Source organism: Bos grunniens, chromosome 10 (assembly GCF_055505025.1).
Source record: "Bos grunniens cultivar Pamir isolate PY7600 chromosome 10, Bosgru_T2T1.0, whole genome shotgun sequence".
In the NCBI taxonomy this organism is placed as follows: Eukaryota; Metazoa; Chordata; class Mammalia; order Artiodactyla; family Bovidae; genus Bos; species Bos grunniens.
The window spans coordinates 62,691,837-62,718,153 of record NC_141174.1 but is presented as its reverse complement, the minus strand read 5'-3'; the positions used below and the strand labels follow the sequence as shown (position 1 = coordinate 62,718,153).

The following is a 26,317-nucleotide window of genomic DNA, read 5'->3' as shown; positions in this document are numbered from 1 at the left end:
GCTTCACAGTATCATTATGAACAAGGAGGATATTCCATAATTGAGTCAATGATTTTTAACTTAAAAGGAATCTGTCAAATCATTCCATCTGAAACGTAACTAGACAGAAAATCTGCTAGCAGGAAAGAATGAAGTCAGTTGGAAACTAAGACAAGTCCTGTTTTGTTTTGTTTTTCTATTTTATTCAAATGGCAGCAAATCAAATTAAGATAATTACTGATGTATACTTAGGCACAGAAAGAAAAAGCAATACAGGGAACTCAAATCACTTACACACAGCTGAGAATTTTACTGCATTCAATATTTCTTCCAAGAAGTAGCAGAAAGTGGCATGTGCTTAGAATAAGGAGTCAGGAGTTTTTCATTTAACTCCATCAATCAGTTTAACTCCATGAAAAAGAATAGGCTCTATATAAGTATCTGATTTTGTTTGCCTCAGTCCACGGGGTCGCAAAGAATACGACACATCTGTAGCGATTTAGAACATAATACAGATTTAGGCAGACAACCGATTTATGTTCTGAATATATTCAGTAGTATCACTATCAGAGATGGAAAATAAGAATTGATTTAGTTTCCAGTTTATACCATATAGAATAAATAAATGTAATTCAAATTTACAAAGAAAGGAGATATATTTGATTTGCAGCTGTATTGGCTACATGGCTATGTTAGGTTTTCTCCTCTCTAATACTGTACAATTGTCTCAGGAGGATAGTTTAATACTTTACCTAACTCTTATTGAATTAATGACTACATGAAAGAGATGGGAATACCAAACCACCTGACCTGCCTCTTGAGAAACTTATATGTAGGTCAGGAAGCAACAGTTACAACTGGACATGGAACAACAGACTGGTTCCAAACAGGAAAAGGAGTACGTCAAGGCTGTATATCGTCACCCTGCTTATTTAAATTATATGCAGAGTATATCATGAGAAACGCTGGGCTGGAAGAAGCACAAGCTGGAATCAAGTTGCCGGGAGAAATATCAATAACCTCAGATATGCAGATGACACCACCCTCATGGCAGAAAGTGAAGAGGAACTCAAAAGCCTCTTGATGAAAGTGAAAGTGGAGAGTGAAAAAGTTGGCTTAAAGCTCAACGTTCAGAAAACTAAGATCACGGCATCCAGTTCCATCACTTCATGGGAAATAGATGGGGAAACAGTGGAAACAGTGTCAGACTTTATATTTTGGGGCTCCAATATCACTGCAGATGGTGATTGCAGCCATGAAATTAAAAGACGCTTACTCCTTGGAAGGAAAGTTATGACTAACCTAGACAGCATATTCAAAAGCAGAGACATTATTTTGCCAACAAAGGTCCGTCTAGTCAAGGCTATGGTTTTTCCAGTGGTCATATATGGATGCGAGAGTTGGACTGTGAAGAAGGCTGAGAGCTGAAGAATCGATGCTTTTGAACTGTGGTGTTGGAGAAGACTCTTGAGAGTCCCTTGGACTGCAAGGAGATCCAACCCGTCCATCCTAAAGGAGATCAGTCCTGGGGGTTCATTGGAAGGACTGATGCTGAAGCTGAAACTCCAATACTTTGGCCACCTCATGCGAAGAGTTGACTCATTGGAAAAGACTCTGATGCTGGGAGGGATTGGGGGCAGGAGGAGAAGGGGACGACAGAGGATGAGATGGCTGGATGGCATCACCGACTTGATATACATGAGTTTAGGTGAACTCTGGGAGTTGGTGATGGACAGGGAGGCCTGGTGTGCTGTGATTCATGGGGTCACAAAGAGTCGGACACCACTGAGCAACTGAACTGAACTGAACTTAACTGACTGTTTTTGGATGTAACAGAATTGTGTTACTTCTCAAGGGCTCTCAGGAGTCTTGGTTCCTCGGAGTGTCAGGCTGTTGGGACCAAAGAAATGCACCCAAACCCACAGGTGGGGATGCTTATGGTCCAGAGTAACAGCCTCAGTCATTCTTGTCCTTATAACTACTTCAGAAATGTGTGTCTGCATGTCAGATCATTAAAAAAAAAAAAAAAGCTAGAAAGAGCTCACTTAAATTGGTGTAATCTATCAATGTTGCTAAAAGGCAGCCTTAAGTGTCTTTTTGATAGCTGAATAAAACTAATTTTCAAACACTGAAAAGTTATGTTAACCAGTAAGTTTCCCCTGACTGAATGAACAACTTTAACAAGGAATTTTAATTTAGGGATACTAGACTTACATGCTGTTATTGCTAGCATCTTCTTGCAATATGAAGAGAAATGTGCCACAAAACATCTAGCATCTACAAGTCTGTTATCACAAGATTTCCAAAGACAGTAGAAGCTGATGGAATGTTTGATGTTGATATCAACTCAAACAGAAACACTAAGCATTTAATTAAACAAATATTTTTGAGCATCAACTAGGTTATAGGTTGATGAGCTCCTTTTACTCTGCAGAATAAATGCTAGTTGATACCATCAGCTAAATCTGAGGAGTCAGACAGAGGGTATGAAGAAATACTGAAGGTCTGTAAGAGCTTCAGGGGCTTCCCTGGTGGCTCAGAGATAAGCGTCTGCCTGCAATGTGGAAGACCCAGGTTCAATCCCTGGGTTGGGAAGATCCCCTGGAAAAGGAAATGGCAACCCACTCCAGTACTCTTGCCTGGAAAATTCCAAGGATGGAGGAGCCTAGTAGGCTACAATCCATGGGGTCACAAAGAGTCAGACGCGACTGAGCGACTTCATCTTGGTTCTTGGTAAGAGCTTCAGAGAGTAATGAGGAGAGACTGGAACAGCCTTGATTTCAGAGCAAGACTCAGGACCCATCTGAGGTGACAGGTTATGTGTCTGCTGTGCTAGAAATCAACACTTCTGACTTTCTCCAATAGTCTTCTGCATCCTGGATACAGAATTTTTTAAAAAGTGTATTGATTCAAAGTAGTTATTTTTCTGGAAGATTAGAAAATGTCAGGGAGCAAGAGCTTTATGTATTGCCCTTAAATTATAAAGGATGCTTACATATAAACCTATATTCTATTATTAGTCAATAGTCTAGGATGAAACAACTCTATTCACTTCCTTTTCCACTGTACTGCAACTAAATGGTTTAATAAAACATTCTTTCTTTTTTAAATAAGAAAGATAATACTCTGTCAGAATTACATGCATAGTTGAGATGAAACTCAAATTTGGTTCTTAAAAAATATGGGTAAAAGATATTTTGTTCCAGTTTCAATGGCATCTGAGACAAGGCCACAGGTCATGACGCAGCTCCATCAGTGAATAGTGTTTGGATCTGTTAACCCAGTGTATATGTAGCTCTGGGAATGAAAGCAAGCTTGTGTGTATCTGGGTCCATACTAACAGATATTCTTCAGTAAAACCTGACCTCTCTTTTAAATGTAAGAAAGTCTCATGAATCCATACAAAGACAAAACTTATATTCTCTCTTTTAGCTTTGGAGTTCTGGTTTAAGTTCATTTTCCGGGAGATACTATGTACTGTTTTAGGTAAGAGCACTAAAGGAAATTCACTCATTTAAAAAGAACAGGAATGCCACAGTCAATTCTACATACTTAATCTAAGCAAGCTCCTCTCAGGACTATGTAAATCTATGACTACTTTAAACCTAAACAGAATTATTTTTTAAATAAGTAGCATGCGTTTTACTTCAATCTTATCAAAGTGTGTGTGCGCTCAGTCATGTTCAACTCTTTGCAACTCTTTAGGCCCCTCTGTCCATAGGATTTTTCAGGTAAGAATACTGGAGTTGTCTGCCATTTTCTCCTCCAGGGATCTTCTCCACCCAGGCATCGAACCCACATTTCTGGTGTCTCCTGCATTGCAGGTGGATTCTTTATCCACTGAGCCATCTTATACCGGCAACTTAATGTTTTTATGGAATGACAATGTTAAACAACTAACCAACGAACTGCCAGGCCCAATTACAAAGGTGTACCATGAAGACCAGTTAGTCTAAATCCAAAGAGACAGCTGAGACCAACAGGCCCAGCACAGAGTGAGTGCAGTAAAAGCACTAATTAGTGCCTGCTTTTAGATCAGACAGTGCCAAGAGGAATGAGCAGCATTAACTTTGAACAGATGCATCACTCATTAAAACAGTATAGAATAACTCCACTTTGGTTTTTTTTTTTTTTTTTTTTTTTGAGGGTGTTTACACAGTTCTGAAGCTCTGTAAAACACAAACAATTACAATTCCTCTAAAAACAGCAGGAAAAAGAGACCACCTATATTTCCTCTCTTACTAGGTTGAAATTTACATATATTTAGTTTACCGCTAGATCTCTATGGAAAACTTATTTCCAGTAAAGAAGACTTTAAAGAGGAATATCTTTGGGGAAAGGGGAAAATTATAAGCACCTAAATTCTTTGCTCGAGGCTTCCAAAGGCAGGAAAACGTAACCATCTGTTTGTAGTATGTAAACCTGACGAAAGATGGAGCTTGGGGAGAAAACTAGCCCATCACCCATGCTTCCCTTGCACAGGACTCAGGACTTCTCTTGCACAGGACTATGAAACATGATGACATGATGTACTGGATGCAAGTGGCCCAAGAATTCAGAAGGTTACATTGAATGCTGCATGTTTTTGAACTTTGTTCTGATATATATCACTGGAGTCCACAGTGAGGTACTTATTAAGTCTGAAAGCTTAAGGCTATCAGTGAAAAAGGAAACAACATGAGCTATAAGTCATACATTAAATAGAGCCTATACAGAACTTTCATTCAATTACTGCCCACACAAAGCCACAGGAGCCTGCTTATCCTTGCAAGTTCATCTGGTCAATTTAGGGGCTTAGATTAATGAGCCTACATAAAATCTACCCCAATAAGAAACAGGACCATGGCTCTTTAACCAACAACACAGTCTGTCTGCCAGGAAACAGAGACAAGCAATATTTTTACTTTTTCCATCTGTATGATTTAAATAAAGGGATTCTAATTTTTCTGTCTTACCACTAATTGATTTTGCTTTTACAATCTTTTCCCAGTCATTAATGAAACTATTCGATTTCATTTGAATGCATTATTAAACTAATACATCAGTCTGTACTCGTTCCTCAAAGTGATGTATTAGTCCAAAGCACTGGAGTACATCCTCAAATTACATACAGTGGAGATAAAATCATCACTGCTCAAAGAAGTGCTGCTTCAAAAACGGGTGTTATTTGATGTCATGCTGAAAATGCTCCTGTGTCAGGTTGCTCCTCTGAAGGAATAAGAGATCTACATTCTGCAAGATGTTGGTTAGAAAATGCTTTGACTTGTCCAAAGACTGAGCTAATTATAAATGGATTTATTTCCTCTTCCCCATTCATCTCTTACAGTCTCTCTCTGCTGCTTTCCTTTCTCTTCCTTTCCCTACTCCATACTCATTGTCTCTAAATCCTTGGAAAACTTTGCTGAACATACATGTAATTGATTGATAGTCCTTGAGTCAAATGGGAGTAAAATGTGAAAGGAATACTGGTAACTTTTACTTGGATACTACAGATGTCACTTTTCTTTCCTCCTATGCACCTCCTTCCTCCCGTTTTCCCCTTTTTCCATCACTGCTCTCATCTCTGCTCCTCTTTTCTCCAGAATCTTGATCTCACTCTAGTTCTCTCAAATTACAAATAGCCACACTTTCTGGGCATTTCCTTCCCTCAGGAAGCAGAATCCCTCTTGAACCTGGGCAGGTTTTGTGATTTTCATGGAAATGATACCCAGCAATTTCCAAGAAAGACTCTTTCTCATCCTCTTGTAACCCTGAGATCATCATACTGCAGAGAATCCTGGATTGGCTTCCTGGAGGTAAAAAGACAACATGAAGATAGGACTACCTGTCCCACGTGACCCCCTGCTAAAGCATCTGTAAGACAGAGTGCAGGCAAGACCAGCAGAAGAACCACTGTACCAGGCACAATATGCCAGGAACAATGAATAGCTGTGTTTAAGCTACTAAACACCTGGAGGATAGTTTGTCATAGAGGGAAACACAGCAAATATACTCTGATTCTCATCCCACTTTTTTTTCCTCATTTTTTCTCTACAGTTTAAAGTATTTTGTTCTACCAATGCTATTGGCATGTGCCCACTAACAAGAGTTTCCTCAGGTTCATATTTTCAGTTCAGTTCAGTCACTCAGTCATGTCCAACTCTTTGCAAACCCATGGACTGCAGCACACCAGGCTTCCCTGTCCATCACCAACTCCCAGAGCTTACCAAACTCATGTCCATCGAGTCGATGATGCCATCCAACCATCTCATCCTCTGTCATCCCCTTCTCCTCCCACCTTCAATCTTTACCAGCATCAGGGTCTTTTCCAGTGAGTCAGTTTTTTGTATCAGATGACCAAAGTCCTAGACTTTCAGCTTCAGCATCAGTCCTTCCAAAGGATATTCAAGACTGATTTCCTTTAGGATGGACTGGTTGGATCTCCTTACTTTCCGAGGGACTCTCAAGAGTCTTCTCCAACACCACAGTGCAAAATTATCAATTTTGGGGCTCAGAGTTCTTTATAGTCCGATTCTCACATCCATACATGACTACTGAGAAAAACAGCTTTTACTAAACAGATATTTGTTGGCAAAGTAATATCTCTGATTTTTAATATGTTGTCTAGATTGATCATAGCTTTCCTTCCAAGAAGCAAGTGTCTTTTAATTTCATGGCCATAGTCACCATCTGCAGTGATTTTGGAGCCCCCAAAAATAGAGTCTCTCAACATTTCCATTGTTTCCCAATCTATTTGCCATGAAGTGATTGGACCGGATGCCATGATTTTAGTTTTCTGAGTGTTGAGTTTTACGCCAACTTTTTCACTTTCCTCTTTCACTTTCATCAAGAGGCTCTTTAGTTCTTCACTTTCTGCCATAAGTGAAGTGAAGTCACTCTGTCGTGTCCAACTCTTTGTGACCCCATGGACTATAGCCTATCAGGCTCCTGGGTCCATAGGATTTTCCAGGCAAGAGTACTGGAGTGGGTTGCCATTTCCTTCTCCAGGGGATCTTACCAACCCAGGGATTGAACACAGGTCTCCCGCACTGTAAGCCAATGCTTTACCATCTGAGCTACCAGGGAAGCCCCTTCTGCCATAAGGGTGGTGTCATCTGCATATCTGAGGTTATTGATATTTCTCCCAGCAATCTTGATTCCAGCTTGTGCTTCATCCAGCCCGGCATTTTGCATGATATACTCTGCATATAAGTTAAATAAGCAGGGTGTCAATATGCAGCCTTGACATACTCCTTTCCCAATTTGGAATCAGTCTGTTGTTCCATGTCCACTTCTAACTGTTACTTCCTCAGGAGGCAGGTCAGGTGGTCTGGTATTTCCATCTCTTTAAGAATTTTCCACAGTTTGTTGTGATCCACATAGTCCAAGGCTTTGGCGTAGTCAATAAAGCAGAAATAGATGTTTCTCTGGAACTCTCTTGCTTTTTTGATGATCCAACAGATGTTGGCAATTTGATCTCTGGCTCCTCTGCCTTTTCTAAATTCAGCTTGAACATCTGGAAGTTCATGGTTCACATACTGTTGAAACCTGGCTTGGAGAATTTTGAGCATTACTTTGCTAGAATGTGAGATGAGTGCAATTGTGTGGTAGTTTGAGCATTATTTGGCATTCCCTTTCTTTGGGATTGGAATGAAAACTGACCTTTACCAGTCCTGTGGCCAAGGCTGAGTTTTCCAAATTTGCTGGCATACTGAGTGCAGCCCTTTCACAGCATCATCTTTTAGGATTTTAAATAGCTCAACTGGAATCCCATCACCTCCACTAGCTTTGCTCATAGAGATGCTTCCTAAGGCCCATTTGACTTCACATTCCAGGATGTCTGGCTCTAGGTGAATGACCACACCATCATGGTCATCTGCATCATGAAGATCTTTTCTGTATAGTTCTTCTGTGTATTCTTTCCCCTCTTCTTAATATCTTCTGCTTCTGTTAAGTCCATACCATTTCTGTCCTTTATTGTGCCCATCTTGGCATGAAATATTTCTTGGAATCTCTAATTTTCTTGAAAAGATCTCTAGTCTTTTCCATTCTATTGTTGGCCTGTATTTCTTTCCATTGATCATGGAGGAAGGCTCTCTTATCTCTCCTTGCTATTCTTTGGAACTCTGCATTCAGATGGATATATCTTTCCTATTCTCCTTTGCCTTTAGCTTCTCTTCTTTTCTCAGCTATTTGTAAGACCTCCTCAGACAACCATTTTGCCTTTTTGCATTTCTTTTTCTTGGGGATGTTCTTGATCACTGCTTCTTGTACAATATCACAAACCTCTGTCCATAGGTCTTCAGCCACCCTGTCTATCAGATCTAATCCCTCAAAACTGTCACTTCCACTGTATAACTGTAAGGGATTTGATTTAGGTCATACCTGAATGGTCTATTGGTTTTCCTTACTTTCTTCAATTTAAGTCTCATTTTGGCAGTAAGTTGTGTATGTGTGTGTGCTCAGTCATGTCTCTCTCTTTGCAGCCCCATGGACTATAGCCCACTAGGCTCCTCTGTCCATGGCATTGTCCAGGACAGAATTCTGGTGTGGGTTTTCATTTCCTTCTCCAGGGGATCTTCCCAAAGCAAGGATCAAACCCACATGTCTTATGTTTCCTGTGTTGGCAGGTGGATTCTTCACACTGGCACCACCTTCACATCAAATCTACAAAAGATGGTGGAGGATGGTGGTATAGAAGGACATTCACTCATCTCCTGCAAGAACTCCAAAATTACAACTCACCGCTGAACAACCGTCAACAGGAGAATGTTGGATCCCACCAAAAAAAGATACTCCATGTCCAAGGGCAAAGTAAAAGCCCCAGCAAAACAGTAGAAGGGGTGAAGTTGCATTTAGAATCAAATCCCATACCCACCAGAGATGCTTAGAGGGCTCAAACAAACCTTGTTCGCACCAGGACTGAAAGACCCCACAGAAACTGAGCCAGAACCATGTTTGAGTGTCTCCTGTGGAGGTACGGGTCAGCAGTGGCCTGCCACAGAGGCAGGGGCTCTGGGTGCAGCAGACCTCAGTATGGCAATAAACCCTCTTGGAGGAGATTGCCATTAACCCCACCACAGAGCCACCAGAACTTACACAGGACTTGGGAAACAGACTCTTGGATGGCACAAACAAAACCTTGTGTGCACCAGCACCCAGGAGAAAGGAGCAGTGACCCCACAAGAGACTGGCCCAGACTTGCCCCTGAGTGTCCAGGAGTCTCCATCAGAGGCATGGGTCAGCGGTGGCCTGCTACAGGGTTGGAGGCACTGGGTGTGGCAGTGGGAGCAAGGGACCTTTTGAGGATGTCTCCATTATCTTCATTACTTTCAGCATAGTTTGACCTGAGGTCAAACAACAGAGAGGGAACATAGAACCACCCATCAACAGAAAATTGGCTTAAAATTTTACTGAGCATGGCTCCCCTGATCAGAACAAGACCCAGTTTCCCCCTCAGTTGGTCAGGAAGCTTCCATAAGCCTCTTATCCTTATCCTTCTGAGGGCAGACAGAATGAAAACCACAATCACAGAAAACTAACCAAACTGATCACATGGACCACAGACTTGTCTAACTCAATGAAATTATGAGCCATGCCACGTAGGGCCACCCAAGACGATAGGGTCATGGTGGAAGTTTTGACAAAACATGGTCCACTGGAGAACGGAATGGCAAACCACTTCAGTATTCTTGCTTTGAGAACCCCATGAACACTATGAAAAGGCAAGGAGATAGGACACTAAAAGATGAACTCCCCAGGTCAGTAGGTGCCCAATATGCCACTAGAGCTCAATGGAGAAATAACTTCAGAAAGAATAAAGTGACTGAGCCAAAGTAAAAACAATACCCAGTTGTGGATGTGACTGGTGATAGAAGTAAAGTCCAATGCTTCAAAGAGCAATACTGCATAGGAACCTGGAATGTTAGGTCCATGAATCAACATAAGTTGGAAGTGGTCAAACAGGAGATGGCAAGAGTGAACACTGATATTTTAGGAATCAGAGAACTAAGATGGACTGGAATGGGTGAATTTAACTCAGATGACCATTATATAGCAGCAGTGGGCAAGAATCCCATAGAAGAAATGGAGTAGCCCTCATAGTCAACAAAAGAGTCCGAAATGCAGTACATGGATGCAATCTCAAAAACAACAGAATGATCTCTGTTCATTTCCAATGCAAACCATTCATTATCACAGTAATCCAAGTCCATGCCTCAACCAGTAATGCTGAAGAAGCTGAATGGTTCTATAAAGGCCTACAAGACCTTCTAGAACTAACATCCAAAAAAGATGTCCTTTTCATCATAGGGGACTGGAATGCAAAAGTAGGAAGTCAGGAGATACCTGTAGTAACAGGCAAATTTGGTCTTGGAGTACAAAACAAATTTTTGCCAAGAGAATGCACTGGTTATAGCAAATACCCTCTTCCAACAACACAGGAGAAGACTCTATACACGGACATCACCAGATGGTCAATACCAAAATCAGACTGATTATATTCTTTGCAGCCAAAGATGGAGAAGCTCTATACAGTCAGGAAAAACAAGACTGGGAGCTGACTGTGGCTCAGATCATGAACTCCTTATTGCCAAAACTTTTAATGAGTAACAGCATTTACCTATAAACTCATCAATTTATTTAACCTCCATGAGGGAGAATGAAGGCAATCGTTACTTTCCTGCTTAAAGATAAGAAACAAAAGAGCTCAGTGGTAACACATGTGTGTTTGTATCTTTGTGTAAGTGTACATACACGCATGCATACACACACGTTTTTTCTTACAACTACAAGGAAGTCCTAACTACAAGAGAAGAATATGGACCCACAAGGATGGATGAGTCAGCTAGTAGATAAAGAGGAAATTAGAAACTTTTTCTATAAGACATTATAGATAGAATAACATCATTTACAGGAACGGGGAAAATCACATCAAATCAGCCCAGCAAATATTCAAGGGAACAAAATTATGGTAATATCCAATGTTCTCATAGATCAGCTTTACAGTCGTTGTGTGTGTGTTTGTATGCTTAGTCATGTCCAACTCTTTGCAATCCCATGGACTGTAGTCCACCAGGCTCCTTTGTCCATGGAATTTTTCCAGGCAAGAATACCAGAGTGGGTTGCCATTTCCTCCTCCAGGGGATCATCCCAAGCTAGTATTCAAACCCCCATCTCTTGAGTCTCCTGCATTGGCAGATGGATTCTTTACCACTGTGCCACTTGGGGAGCGCCTTTACAATGGTTACAATGAAAGAAATGAGTCTCAGAATTCCTCAAAATAACTTTAACATGAATCCTGAGGCAGGTTTATGAAATTCCTTCCCACAAGTCAAAGAAGAGTAAGCATTCCTCCCAAAAGAATTAGCTTTTACAGTAGGTTCCAATAATCACTATTGCTATTTGATTATATAGTACTAGTGTATTTCATAATATGGTATCTAAGTAATCCATCTTCTTTCCTGTCTCTCATCATTTCCTTCAACTCTCTTCTTTATTTTGGTCTTGGTTTTTCTCAAACATGCTCAACTCACGCCCATGACTGTCTCCTGACTGCCATAAAAGTCTCTTCTTTGTGTTGCTCTCTCAGTGAGGTTGCCTCCAATCACTGTATTTAATGATGCCCCCTCCCCATTTAATCTTTTACATATTAACAAGGTTATAAAATTTTTCATAGCACAAATCACTAACTGAATTTTTAATATTTTTCTTCTTTTACTTTTTATTTTTCTCAATTAAAGTATGCAGTTTATGAGATCAGTGACCTTCCTTTCTTGCTCACTACTATGTCCTTAACACCTAGAATATGTTACCATAAAGCATGAATTGGCAAAGGAACTACCCAGACAGCGAGTACAGAATTGACTGCCTCACCAGTCAAAAACTCATACCATGTACCTTTTTCCTGACACATGACACAATTTGGAATCACTTCCCTTTTCTATCAAAACTAGGACTCAGAAAACAAAGGGAAATTTAGATCTTGCCACAAACCTCTTTTTAAATGGTATGGGAAAAAGTGGAAACAGTGTCAGACTTTATTTTGGGGGGCTCCAAAATCACTGCAGATGGTGATTGCAGCCATGAAATTAAAAGACGCTTACTCCTTGAAAGGAAAGTTATGAGCAACCTAGATAGCATATTCAAAAGCAGAGACATTATTTTGCCAACAAAGGTCCGTCTAGTCAAGGCTATGGTTTTTCCAGTGGTCATGTATGGATGTGAGAGTTGGACTGTGAAGAAAGCTGAGTGTCCAATAATCAATGCTTTTGAACTGTGGTGTTGGAGAAGACTCCTTGGACTGCAAGGAGATCCAACCAGTCCATTCTAAAGGAGATCAGTCCTGGGTGTTCATTGGAAGGACTGATGCTGAAGCTGAAACTCCAGTACTTTGGCCACCTCATGCGAAGAGTTGACTCACTGGAAAAGACTCTGATGCTGGGAGGGATTGGGGGCAGGAGAAGAAGGGAATGATAGAGGATGAGAAGGCTGGATGGCATCACCGACTTGATAGACGTGAGTTTGAGTGAACTCTGGGAGTTGGTGATGGACAGGGAGGCCTGGCGTGCTGCGATTCATGGGGTTGCAAAGAGTCGGACACGACTGAGTGACTGAACTAAACTGAACAGAAAGGAATTAATTTAACCCAAATGCTAAATACATATTCTGTATGTTCAAGATGTACTTTAGGGGACTTCCCTGGTGGTCCAGTGGTTAGAAGAAGTATTAGTTGCTCAGTCGTTGTCTGATTCTTTGCGACCCATGGACTGTAGCCTGACAGGCTCCTCTGTCCATAGGATTTCCCAGGCAAGAATACTGGAGTGGGTTGCCATTTCCCTTTCCAGGGGATCTTCCCGACCCAGGGATTGAACCCAGGTCTCCTGCATTGCAGGCAGACTTTACTGTGTGAGCCACCTAAGACTTCACCTTCCAATGCAGGGGGTATAGGTCTGATCCCTGGTTGGGGATTTAGGATCCCACATGCCTCATAGCTCAAAAAACCAAAACATAAAGCAGAAGCAATATTATAACAAATTCAGTAAAGACTTTAAAAATGATTCACATCAAAAAATATCTTTTAAAAAATGTACTTTAGAAATCACCATGTTGGGCACAAGATATCTGCTATTCCTCATCAGAAGAGGTAATTGAGACCTAACTGTGTAGAGTGAGCCCAGAATTGCAGCCTCCAGCCTCAATCTCACTGGGGAAATACTACAGGTGCAGTTTGCCTGTGTAAGCAGATCCACCCACACCACTTTGAAAAGGGACCACCCTTTCCTACTACACACAGTACACTTATAAAGATGTATGATATGATGTGCTTCCCACTGGGAAGAAACAGTTTGTAGGACAAAAAGAGCTGCTGTGAGTCAGAAAGCATGCTTCTTGTGCAAAATTGAAATGTCTCACTCCATGAACAACAAAGAATTGGTTTTTAGTTTTTGCTTTAAAAAAAAAATAATTCACCAGTTTTCTCTATTGCTTAAACTTTTATCAATAGCTTAGTGAATGTGTGCATGCTAAGTTGCTTCAGTCATGTCCAACTCATTGTAACCCTATGGACTGCAGCCCTCCAGTCTCCTGGAGGGCTATAATCCTCCCAAATGTTTTCTGATGTGAATTATTGTTAAAGTCTTTACTGAATTTGTTATAACATTGCTTCTGCTTTGTGTTTTGGTTTTTTGAACTGTCAGGCATGTGGGATCCTAAATCCCCAACCAGGAATCAAACCCACACCCCCTGCATTGAAAGGTGAAGCCCCCTGTCCATGGGATTTTCCAGGCAAGAATGCTGGAGTGGGTTGTCATGCCCTCCTCCAGGAGATCTTTCCGACACAGGGATCAATCCCACATCTCCTGCACCTCCTGCTTTGCAGGCGGATTCTTTACCGCTGAGCCACGGAGAAGCCCAGTTTAAAGACTATTAACAAACAATAGAATGCATTGAAGAGGTTGTAAAACTAGGAAGCTTGAAATTTTTTAAAACATGCATGAACTAGTGTAACCAAACCGTCCAAAATTTTAATTAGCCCAGGAACTGTAGAATAATTGAATTTCAAAAATTTCTGGTTATTGTTTGCTAAAGATATTTGGGTAATAGCAAAAATCAAATTATTTTTAATGTTACGATTTCCTATAAGAAATACATGTCCAAGAAAATAAACATGCATTTCTCTATTACAATGCATATTTCAGGAGAAAACAAATTACTTGACATTTGTCTCCAGATATATGTTGCTTCTGAATCTGTGTAGCTTTAGTCTCTGATAATAGCGACTGGAGTATGAAAAAGAAGAAAATAAAGCACCAGAAGATAGGTATTTTATCTTCATGTTTATCTTTATAAAGACATATATTTCACTGTTGCTTATGGAACAAGGGGACATTACAACTAATGATATACCAACTTTGTTCACCACTTATTTTTCACTTTCAGTTTTACTGCTGTTAGTGGGAGAAGAATAAAGTTATTTTAGTTGCTATATATCAACAGAACTACTTAGCTTAGGCAAAATAATTTTAACACACTCTTCTGTGCCCTTTAAGACCAACATTTTCTTTTTACATTTTAAAACTTTTTATTTGTGTATTTAAAAAGTGCACGTTCCAGTATTTAAAATCACTTTAACAAAAAGGAAATGGCAGTCTAAACTGTACTTCACAGCCCACAGGACATCTTGGACCAGCTTGCTTTTTACTCTAAAGTTCACTGTTGTCCCACCCAGCTTCCTCTTTCACCAACTTTTCCTTTCCTTTTAGTCAGACAGGCAGATGAGAGAGAGAGAGAAGTGGCCTACCCATTGTTAGTAGTTCTAGTTTCTTTGATGTGAAAAAGGGTAGCACAGTCATTTAAAGCTGATCCAACCTCTCTGCATCTTACAAAGTTAGCAGCAAAAAGAAGTAAAATAAGGCATTGCTTGTGGAATGTACATTGCATTCTGGCAGTGCAGGTATTGTGACTTACTTTTGACTCCCTGCTTGCTTCTCCTGTTCAATAGTTTCTTTTGAAGGCAGTGCATTCTTCTCTTGTGTTTGTGTTTTCTTCAATTTCAACTTATCAAACTTCTCTACCTCAGCCTTATGGGGTTTGTCAGACATGGTTGCAAAGGGAAGGAGCAAGTGAAGTCTGGTTTGCACTGTGGCCACTGCCAAGAGCCTAAGACTAACATTTGTAGCCAGGAAATGGTTCACATCATTGTATGGTGGAGCAGCAAGGGTCAGAGGTAGCAGCGTTGATCAGTAACAACTTATCAAGGAGCCAAATGAGGATGGCAGAAAGGACAAGGATCCTTGCAAGGAACAGGTTGGTAAGGATATCAGAACACACAGACACAGAAGGAAGGGCCCTACATCCAGACGAAGTGGTTTTGATTGCACCGTGTAGGCCGGAAGGGATGTGAGACTGCATTTCAGAAAACTGGTTAATAAGCTAACTTAACTCAGTATGTTCAAATTAGTAGTCGATAGCTATTCAATTACTTAAAACAGGTTAATGGTCTTGTGTATATAGGAAATGGCCTTATCCAGCCCCCTGGGAAAATTGTGTTTATAATGTGATAAGATCGACTACTGATCTACTTACAGCATTGAGTGTTTTCCCCCAATGGGAGAAAAATACAAAAAGCTAAAAATCTTGCCAAAAAATCACCATGAGCTTGTTTTGCAATCTTGTGACCACACAAGTGGTAATGGCTTGAGATATTCAATGTGAGCCATATAAAATCAAGTAATATCTATACCTCACGGTGGAGAAGGCATCACTGAACAGCACAGTTGTACCCACTCCTCATGGATGCTGGCTCAGGAATGGTTAATAGGTGCTAGTAGTTCATTCATGAAGACCTCCCCACCATCTCCTGAACAAAACTGTGAGAAATTAATCATCTTAATATAGCTTGATCTTCCCGCAGCAGTAAGACAAGTGATTCATCAACTTCTGTTTGCTCCTGCTGCTGCTGCTGCTAAGTCGCTTCAGTCGTGTCCAACTCTGTGCGACCCCATAGACGGCAGCCCACCAGGCTGTGCCATCCCTGGGATTCTCCAGGCAAGAACACTGGAGTGGGTTGCCATTTTCTTCTCCAATGCATGAAAGTGAAAAGTGAAAAGTGAAAGTGAAGTCGCTCAGTTGTGTCTGACTCTTCGCGACCCCATGGACTGCAGCCTACCAGGCTCCTCCATCCATGGGATTTTCCAGGCAAGAGTACTGGAGTGGGGTGCCATTGCCTTCTCCGCAACTTCTGTTTAGACCCTGCCAAATCCATTTGTGTGTTAATCACTTAATTGTGCGTGACCTTTTGTGACCCCATGGACTGTAGCCCGCCAGGCTCCTCTGTCCATGGGATTCTCCAGGCAAGAATACTGGAGTGGGCTGACATGCCCTCCTCCAGGGGATCTTCTTGACCCAGGGATCGAACCTAGGTCTCCTGCATTGCAGGCAGATTCTTGACTGTCCGAGCCACCAGGGAAGCCCCCAGAACTATAATATAAACAATTATTTGGAGATTCTGAGCCCAGCATTTAGAGGGGAAAACTCTGGCCATCTTATGTGGAAATATTTTCCAAGGTCAAAATAAATACTTAACCCAAGAAATGCTATGTTAAGTCACTTCAGTCGTGTCCGACTCTGTGCGACCCCATAGACGGCAGCCCACCAGGCTCCCCTGTCCCTGGGATTCTCCAGGCAAGAACACTGGAGTGGGTTGCCATTTCCTTCTCCAATGCATGAAAGTGAAAAGTGAAAGTGAAGTCGCTCAATTGTTTCCGACTCTTAGCGACCCCATGGACTGCAGCCTAACAGCCTCCTCCGTCCATGGGATTTTCCAAGCAAGAGTACTGGAGTGGGGTGCCATTGTTTCCCCTAATCTGTACCCCAATATTACTTTTCTACAGTACTCACTACATTTATTTTATATTTAAACTATACGTTTCTATATTGTACCTGTTTCCTGTGTTTTATCAAATGCCTGTCTCTGGAATGGAGAGTGACATTTACTAGGTGCAGGATAAAAACTCACTGCAGAGAATTCACATAAGTAATTTAGGAGGTTATGCACCCTCATGGAAAGACCACTGATATAAAAGAACTATTTTTTACTCTACTTTAAAATGAAAACATTTATATATATAAGCTTTAAAACCACAAAATAGGTTCTATAACTTTCTTAAGCTTGTCAAAGTTCTAGACACCCAAGATTATAACTACTGGCATGTGCATTTTAACTTTCATTAACCCCCAAAAGTGAATTGTCTTTAAGCATCTTATACAGCATTTATCATCTGATACTTTTCACTTTTGGCCATGCAAAGTTATTTGGGTGTGCTCCTGTTTGAAAAGCCTTCAACCTTCTCCAAGTAATTTGTAACTGTGCCCTTTAAGTGCTATCTGTATAAGGTTGTTTTTTTTTTTTTTTCTTGAAATAAGTGCTGAAATAACATTTCTGGCTCAGGAAACATATTATCCACATAAAGTGGAATATACTTTAAACATTCTACTTCCTCAGCTAAAAAAATACAAAGTAAAATTCATATCCAGTTTAAAATATGGGGTCGGTTCATGACTTGTTAGGCAAGTACATTCCTAAAATCTAAGTCTGACCATATTAAAAGTGGACCAAGTTTGTCTGCAGGTTTCCTCCTCCTGGGCCTCGCGGACCCTCCTTTCTCAGCATCCTTTGAAGACCTACTCATACCATGTTTTCTCCCATAAGAGAAAATGGGAGTCAGGGAAGAGCTTCAGGCAGCCATTCATGTTGAGTTTTAAGCATCTTCCAGTGAAGGACAGGGAAGACTGGTATGCTGCAGTCCATGGGGTTGCAAAGAGTAGAACACAACTGAGCAACTGAACAATAGCAATATGCCAATTACTGTGATAATTGCTATAATTTTCTCATTTCTTTTTCACACCAACTCTGAAGTAACCACTGTTACCTTATTTTCCTGAAGAGCAAATTAGGACCTTAGAGTAAAACTAACTTGCCTATGGCCACTCAGCCAGCTACCACCAAGAGTCAGTACCAGCTCTGTTGGGTCCTAATAGCCTTGTTTTTCATTAGATGGCAAACCGCCTAGAATATCTCCCAAGGAAATAATTTTTGCATGTTAACCCGTTAGTGAAGTCTTAAAGCAAAGAAATGTGCGAGCTGTGTAATGTAGTTTCACATATTCACCAAGAGATGAGAATGCATATTTTGAGGAAGAGGTTCCTTGTGAAAGATGTAGCAGTTATCTTCATTACCTCCACCATAGTTTGGTCTCAGGTCAAACAACAAGGAAGGAACACAGCCCCGCCCATCAACAAAAAATTGGATGTTCCTTACAAAACTAAAAACAGAGTTGCCACATGATCTTGCAATCCCACTCCTGGATGTATATCTGAAGAAAACTCTAATTTAAAAACATACATGCGTCCCAGTGTTCACAGCAGCACTATTTATAATAGCTAAGACATGGAAGTACCCTAATGAATGGATAAAGAAGATGTGGTACATTTAAACAAGGGAAGATTACTGAGCCATAAAAAAGAATGAAATAATGCCATTTGAAGCAACATGGATGCATCTAGAGATTATCATATTGAGTGAAGTAAGTCAGATGAAAAAAAAAATCTCATAGGAAAACACTTAAATGCTGAATCTAAAAACATGATACAAATGAACTTATTTACAAAACAGAAACAGACTCACAGACATAAAAAAAAAAATAACTGATGGTTACCAAAGGGAATAGAGGAGAAGGGGGAGAGATAAATTAGGAGTTGGGATTAACATATACACACTACTATATGTAAAACAGGTAAACAATAAGGACCTACTGTATAACACAAGGAACTATACTCAATTTTTTGTAGTAACATATAAAGGAAATGAACCTGAAAAAGAATATATATATATGTGTGTATGTGTGTATGCATAAATGAATCACTTTGCTATACACTTAAAACTAATAAAAGATTGTAAATTAACTATATCAATTTAAAAATATATAAACTTTTTATATAGTATAAAGTATACAAGGTTTTTAAAGTGTATAAATAAAATTCATAAACTTTAACCTATTAAAACCTCTTTTCCCCATTGAAAAAAGTTAAATCTGCCCAGAAACAGGTTATTCACTTTTTAAACTAATGTTTTCCCCCAGATACACTCCACTCAATTACAGATCAGAAAGCCTATTTAAGACAACTACTGACCTTGTTGCATGTATTCATGTTATTTATGTTTATATCCATTATGCTAACCAATGGAATAATTATGGATTAATTCTCATATAACATTAATTAATTCACATTAATTAGATGCATTCACAATTAACTCATTCTCAGAAATACCTACAAGTGAAAACCTGTCAAGATTCCTAGTTTAGAACCCTCCAGTACACAAGGTTTAAAATGCTACCTAATCAGATTAAATCTCTACTGGTTCATCATTTTAACTGGGTAAAATAAGAAGAAAATGCTAAACAAGAATCATAGCAATTTTTTAAATATATCTCAAACATCAACTAGTTCATTCAAAACATTCAGAAGATGTTAAGTAAGACATATGTTTCTAGGGCTTAACAGTGACCTAGTTCTTCCGTGTCCCTCCTTCTATAAAATGGTGCCAATAATAGTACTCACTACATGTGGGGTTTAGATTTTTTTAAAAGATTGTACCTATTAAGGATTTGGCTCTTTCATACATCTATGGCCATCAACAAGATGAGGAAATATAATTTATTTCTCTTGACCTCCTCAGGAATAGATGTTGAAGTAATATAAAAAAATGATTCAGAACATGAAATAACATTTGATTTAATGGTGCTTTTAATTCCCACCAAAACAACTATTTCAACCACTCTATAATAATGTATATTTATTAAAAATAATGGAACATTTTAAATTCATGAACATTTTAAGGATAATTCCAGTTATCCAGATCAGTGGCTACACCGAACATTAAGGGACTGTCCAAGATACCACTAAAGTGAATGACTCTAGTGTGAGCTAACAGACAAGATGTTCATAGCATAGAGCCTGGGATAGTCAGAGAATGAAATAGGGGTTGTGCAAGACTACACTAAGCAAAATCGTAAGTGGGTATTTCAACAAGCGGGTTCTCAGTGCGGGTATTTACAGGGGTTGAAGGGGAGTGAGGTCAGTTGGAGAGAGGAGAGACAGAGCAAGTCAAACGCACTTTTTAAAAGCTATTCCAGTGATTCTAGTGGACAATCTCAAACCCTCAGCCACCTTCCTCCAAGTATAGGTGAAAACTATTAGAATTCAAAGGAATCTAATCAATATCACTCCCCAGTCTCAGTTCTGAACTGGGAAATAAAACCAAATCTCACCTTGACAACTGATAAAACTGAAACTGTAAAATGTGGCTGATATCCGTGAGCAAATGGGTATTCTGATACTGATCCCAGAACTGCATGGACTAACCAGCTTCACAAAGATCGTACACAATGATCTGATCTTTCGCCTCCTGTGTAGGTTTTCTGGCACTATCCCAAGTGGGACTGGAAACACTGAAGAGTAGACCCTGTTCCTCCTCCCAATCTTTCCAAGCAGAAAAGTCACTGCATCTTCCCTGGGAGGAGAGATAAGAGAGTGACAAAGAGCCATCAAGATCACTAAAACCTCAGCATAAGACCAATAAGCCCTATAAGGTTATACCTTATAACTAAAATACATTTGACTCCAGTTTTGAAGCAGACAGTAAAATATGATGGAGTGTAACTGTTAAATTTGACTGAAGAATCAAAGTGAGTATCTGTGTACTATCTGATCTCTGCTAAAATGTCCAGATTACTTTGTACCTGGCAGTAAACCTTGAATTAGCCTGTGAGAGAGTTTATTTTAACACTGTCTGTTTGTCATTTATGCTACTCATATAATTTTTGAGATAACAGGTGATTTGTTATTTTATAGATATTCAATTAACATGAAAAAAATCTAGATTTTATAATGCTGTTAAACTCTTGCTTCCTCTTTCCCCACCTGCCTGTGTAGTTTTGAAGCAAGTACTTCTTTAGCTCAGAAACCTTTTGCTGGAGGCATGTTTGAGTTTTCAAACACTGTCTCTATATTTTTCCTGCTAATTACTGGGTCTGCTTTAAGTATAACATAATGGGCCAAACAGCGACTTCTCTTACTTTGGAGATTGTTACATAAATGGGAAAACTGAAACCCCACTGATTTCTAAAATTTTCACCAAAGTCATTGTAAAAGACAACACAGCAATTTTTAAAATAATGGACTGCCAATGGAAGTTCATTTCCACATTTGTATGAGCTTATATATGGAATGCTCACTGGACATCACAATAAAAAACATGTCCATCATCAGACAGCACTGATTTTATGGCATCACCTTTGGAATAAACTCATTGTTAAATGATGGACTTTAAGGAATTAAATTCATATGCATCCATATGATCTAATCTTTTTCTACACAGTAGAGAGTAGATATAATCTGATAAGCGAGGTGAATAATAAAGCATTTCTAAGATTATTTAAATTTTATTGGTCTTTTTTTGAAATAAGTGAATTTGCATATTATCAATAACCACTACAAGTTTAAATTATTTCTGCACTAAAGCTACCAGCTCACTACAGTTCTTAGACTTCATAAAAAACCAAGACTACATATATATATATATATAATGATTTTATAAATATACACTGAATTTATAAATATATAATTAATATGCATGCATGTGTGCTCAGTTGCTTCAGTCACGTCTGACTCTGCACCCAATGGACTGTAGCCCGCCAGGCTCCTCTGTCCATGGGATTCTCCAGGCAAGAATACTGGAGTGGGCTACCATGCCCTCCTCCAGGGGATCTTCCTGACCTAGGGATCGAACCCTTATCTGCTGCATTGCAGGTGGACTCTTTACCATGAGCCACCAGAGAAGCACTATATGTTAATATACATTTAGTGTCTTGGCTGACACTCTCCAAGATAGTTTCTTATTCTGCTCTCTATCCCTCCTCCCTTCCCTCCCCCCATGGATGCGTAGTTATCTATCAGTATGTTTCCACCACTCATCCTTCCCTGAAAGTTATACATCCTTCCTTGAGACTCTCTAAAATTCTCCACTGGTACTCTTCTTGCTGCAATATATATATTCCAAGTCTAGTGAAAGTAAGCCCTCTAGCTAAAACAAAATTCTATCTTATCTACTTTGGATTTCTTCTTTTCATTTGCCTTGCTGCAATTACTATTCTAGTACATTTTTTTTTTTTTAATTTTAATTAATTTTATTTTATTTTCAAACTCCACATAATTGTATTAGCTTTGCCAAACATCAAAATGAATCCACCACAGGTATACATGTGTTCCCCATCCTGAACCCTCCTCCCTGCTCCCTCCCCATACCATCCCTCTGGGTCGTCCCAGTGCACTAGCCCCAAGCATCCAGTATCGTGCATTGAACCTGGACTGGCATCTCGTTTCATACATGATATTTTACATGTTTCAATGCCATTCTCCCAATTCTTCCCACCCTCTCCGTCTCCCACAAAGTCCATAAGACTGTTTTATACGTCAGTGTCTCTTTTGCTGTCTCGTATACAGGGTTATCGTTACCATCTTTCTAAATTCCATATATATGCGTTAGTATACTGTATTGGTGTTTTTCCTTCTGGCTTACTTCACTCTGTATAATAGGCTCCAGTTTCATCCACCTCATTAGAACTGATTCAAATGTATTCTTTTTAATGGCTGAGTAATACTCCATTGTGTATATGTACCACAGCTTTCTTATCCATTCATCTGCTGATGGACATCTAGGTTGCTTCCATGACCTGGCTATTATAAACAGTGCTGCGATGAACATTGGGGTACACGTGTCTCTTTCCCTTCTGGTTTCCTCAGTGTGTATGCCCAGCAGTGGGATTGCTGGATCATAAGGCAGTTCTATTTCCAGTTTTTTAAGGAATCTCCACACTGTTCTCCATAGTGGCTGTACTAGTTTGCATTCCCACCAACAGTGTAAGAGGGTTCCCTTTTCTCCACACCCTCTCCAGCATTTATTATTTGTAGACTTTTGGATTGCAGCCATTCTGACTGGTGTGAAATGGTACCTCATAGTGGTTTTGATTTGCATTTCTCTGATAATGAGTGATGTTGAGCATCTTTTCATGTGTTTGTTAGCCATCTGTATGTCTTTTTTGGAGAAATGTCTATTTAGATCTTTGGCCCATTTTTTGATTGGGTCATTTATTTTTCTGGAGTTGAGCTGTAGGAGTTGCTTGTATATTTTTGAGATTAGTTGTTTGTCGGTTGCTTCATTTGCTATTATTTTCTCCCATTCTGAAGGCTGTCTTTTCACCTTGCTAATAGTTTCCTTTGATGTGCAGAAGCTTTTAACTTTAATTAGGTCCCATTTGTTTATTTTTGCTTTTATTTCCAATATTCTGGGAGGTGGGTCATAGAGGATCCTGCTGTGATGTATGTCAGAGAGAGTTTTGCCTATGTTCTCCTCTAGGAGTTTTATAGTTTCTGGTCTTATGTTGAGATCTTTAATCCATTTTGAGTTTATTTTTGTATATGGTGTTAGAAAGTGTTCTAGTTTCATTCTTTTACAAGTGGTTGACCAGATTTCCCAGCACCACTTGTTAAAGAGATTGTCTTTAATCCATTGTATATTCTTGCCTCCTTTGTCAAAGATAAGGTGTCCATATGTGTGTGGATTTATCTCTGGGCTTTCTATTTTGTTCCATTGATCTATATTTCTGTCTTTGTGCCAGTACCATACTGTCTTGATAATTGTGGCTTTGTAGTAGAGCCTGAAGTCAGGTAGGTTGATTCCTCCAGTTCCATTTTTCTTTCTCAAGATCACTTTGGCTATTCGAGGTTTTTTGTATTTCCATACAAATTGTGAAATTATTTGTTCTAGCTCTGTGAAGAATACTGTTGGTAGCTTGATAGGGATTGCGTTGAATCTATAAATTGCTTTGGGTAGTATACTCATTTTCACTATATTGATTCTTCCAATCCATGAACATGGTATATTTCTCCATCTATTAGTGTCCTCTTTGATTTCTTTCACCAGTGTTTTATAGTTTTCTATATATAGGTCTTTAGTTTCTTTAGGTAGATATATTCCTAAGTATTTTATTCTTTTCGTTGCAATGGTGAATGGAATTGTTTCCTTAATTTCTCTTTCTGTTTTCTCATTATATAAAATCAACACACAGAAATCCCTTGCATTCCTATTCTAGTACTTTTAAACAGCCACAAAATTAGAAAGAACCCTTAAACACAGAGCATGAATAAAGTTAGTTTAAAAACAAAATAAGTCACCCAAAAAAGGCAAAATAAAACAGCTTTGAATGCAGGTAGGCTAGAGCTGAAATTGCAGTTACCACAACTTAGAAGGCTTTGGAGCGTTCCAGACTCGCCACTGATGGCAATCATATAAAGGACTACATCTGTACAGTACACTAAAAGGAACAAAACAATCCTTTCATGGTGGTCAGATGGGACCCATCCAAGGGCTCTAGCTTCCCTCGGCCCCTCCTTTCAGGTCTGAAAGCTCAAAGAACAAAACCCTGGAGTGGAAATCTCTGGGTTACATTGCTTTTGATGCATTAACATAATAGTATCTCTAAGCCACAATTTCCTAATTTTATATAGATGTAGCAATACTTTCTCTGCTGGAAAACAAGGTAAGTAACACATCAAGCATTATGTTAGACACTAAGAAGACATTCATACATCATACCTACAAATTTTAGTGCCTAACAATGATACTCAATATATAAGTCACATGAATAAAACAATACTCTTCACAGAATAGCATCAGGTGCATTGTCAATACCATGAAGTAGACTCCTCACAGACTAGCTGACTGATATTTTTTTAATGAGTAAGCAGAGCTTTAAGCACATTAAAACTGATATCGGTAATTTCAAATGTAAATTAAAGGTTTCTCTAGAACCAAACATCAAATGAAGGCTGGAAGGAGCCAAGAATTAGAACCGTGTATTCAGTCATGGTTAAAGAGCTCCAGGAAACACCACTCCAGCCTTCCGATGGCAGAGATGGAATCTCAGAATGACAGAGCCCGGAAGGCTCTCAAGAGACCACATAGTACAGCCACTATGGAGAACAGTGTGGAGATTCCTTAAAAAACTGGAAATAGAACTGCCTTATGATCCAGCAACCCCACTGCTAGGCATACACACTGAGGAAACCAGAAGGGAAAGAGACACGTGTACCCCAATGTTCATCGCAGCACTGTTTATAATAGCCAAGACATGGAAGCAACCTAGATGTCCATCAGCAGATGAATGGATAAGAAAGCTGTGGTACATATACACAATGGAGTATTACTCAGCCATTAAAAAGAATACATTTGAATCAGTTCTAATGAGGTGGATGAAACTGGAGCCTATTATACAGAGTGAAGTAAGCCAGAAGGAAAAACACCAATACAGTATACTAACGCATATATATGGAATTTAGAAAGATGGTAACAATAACCCGGTGTACGAGACAGCAAAAGAGACACTGATGTATAGAACAGTCTTATGGACTCTGTGGGAGAGGGAGAGGGTGGGAAGATTTGGGAGAATGGCAATGAAACATGTAAAATATCATGTAGGAAACGAGTTGCCAGTCCAGGTTCGATGCATGATGCTGGATGCTTGGGGCTGGTGCACTGGGACGGCCCAGAGGGATGGTATGGGGAGGGAGGAGGGAGGAGGGTTCGGGATGGGGAACACATGTATACCTGTGGCGGATTCATTTTTATATTTGGCAAAACTAATACAATTATGTAAAGTTTAAAAATAAAATAAAATTGGAAGAATAAAAAAAAAAAAAAAAAAAAGAGACCACATAGCACAACTCACAGATGAACAGGTACTTGCCTGTATTCACAAGCTGAGCATAAGGAGCTCCAGTGCCCTTTTCAAGCCTGGGGACTGACATTTAAAAAGGCTGTTGATTTTATGTTTTGTTTCCTCTGACAAATGCAGTCATCTGATTGGACACTTTCCCCCCACAGAGTCAATATTTGAACAGGTTTTCAACACTGATCTTAAACGCAATTGCAATTTAACTTATTACTTTGTTAGCCACAGCTGCTCCACTCTCAACAGTGGCGCATGATTGACCCAGAGATTGATTCGCTGCTGTCCTCATCACAGCACACAGCCATCTACTTGATTCAGCTGGCACAGACCTGTCTTCGTATCTTGGCTCCACAAGAGACCTCAATAAAGGGTCACAGGAAGCTCCAGACTAGATACACATACAATCCTTGGCTTAATGCTGATATTTGAGATCTAGAGTTAAATATTGAAGAATGAAATTAATTTAGATCTAATAGTACATACATCAAGAAATCCAAGGCACCAAATAG

General features: G+C 39.6%; 2 protein-coding genes across 3 annotated transcripts in view; both read right to left on the bottom strand.

Moving 5' to 3' along the window:
* MDGA2 (MAM domain containing glycosylphosphatidylinositol anchor 2) overlaps window positions 1-26,317 on the bottom strand; it is a 919,864-nt gene that overhangs the window by 836,671 nt on the left and 56,876 nt on the right. The gene's annotated exons all lie outside the window — the stretch shown is intronic.
* On the bottom strand, window positions 14,886-15,450 carry LOC147364671 (thymosin beta-4-like). The gene has a single exon (XM_086318834.1). It carries the CDS (start codon window positions 15,057-15,059, stop codon window positions 14,922-14,924), a length of 138 nt encoding a protein of 45 aa, XP_086174960.1. The 5' UTR covers window positions 15,060-15,450; the 3' UTR covers window positions 14,886-14,921.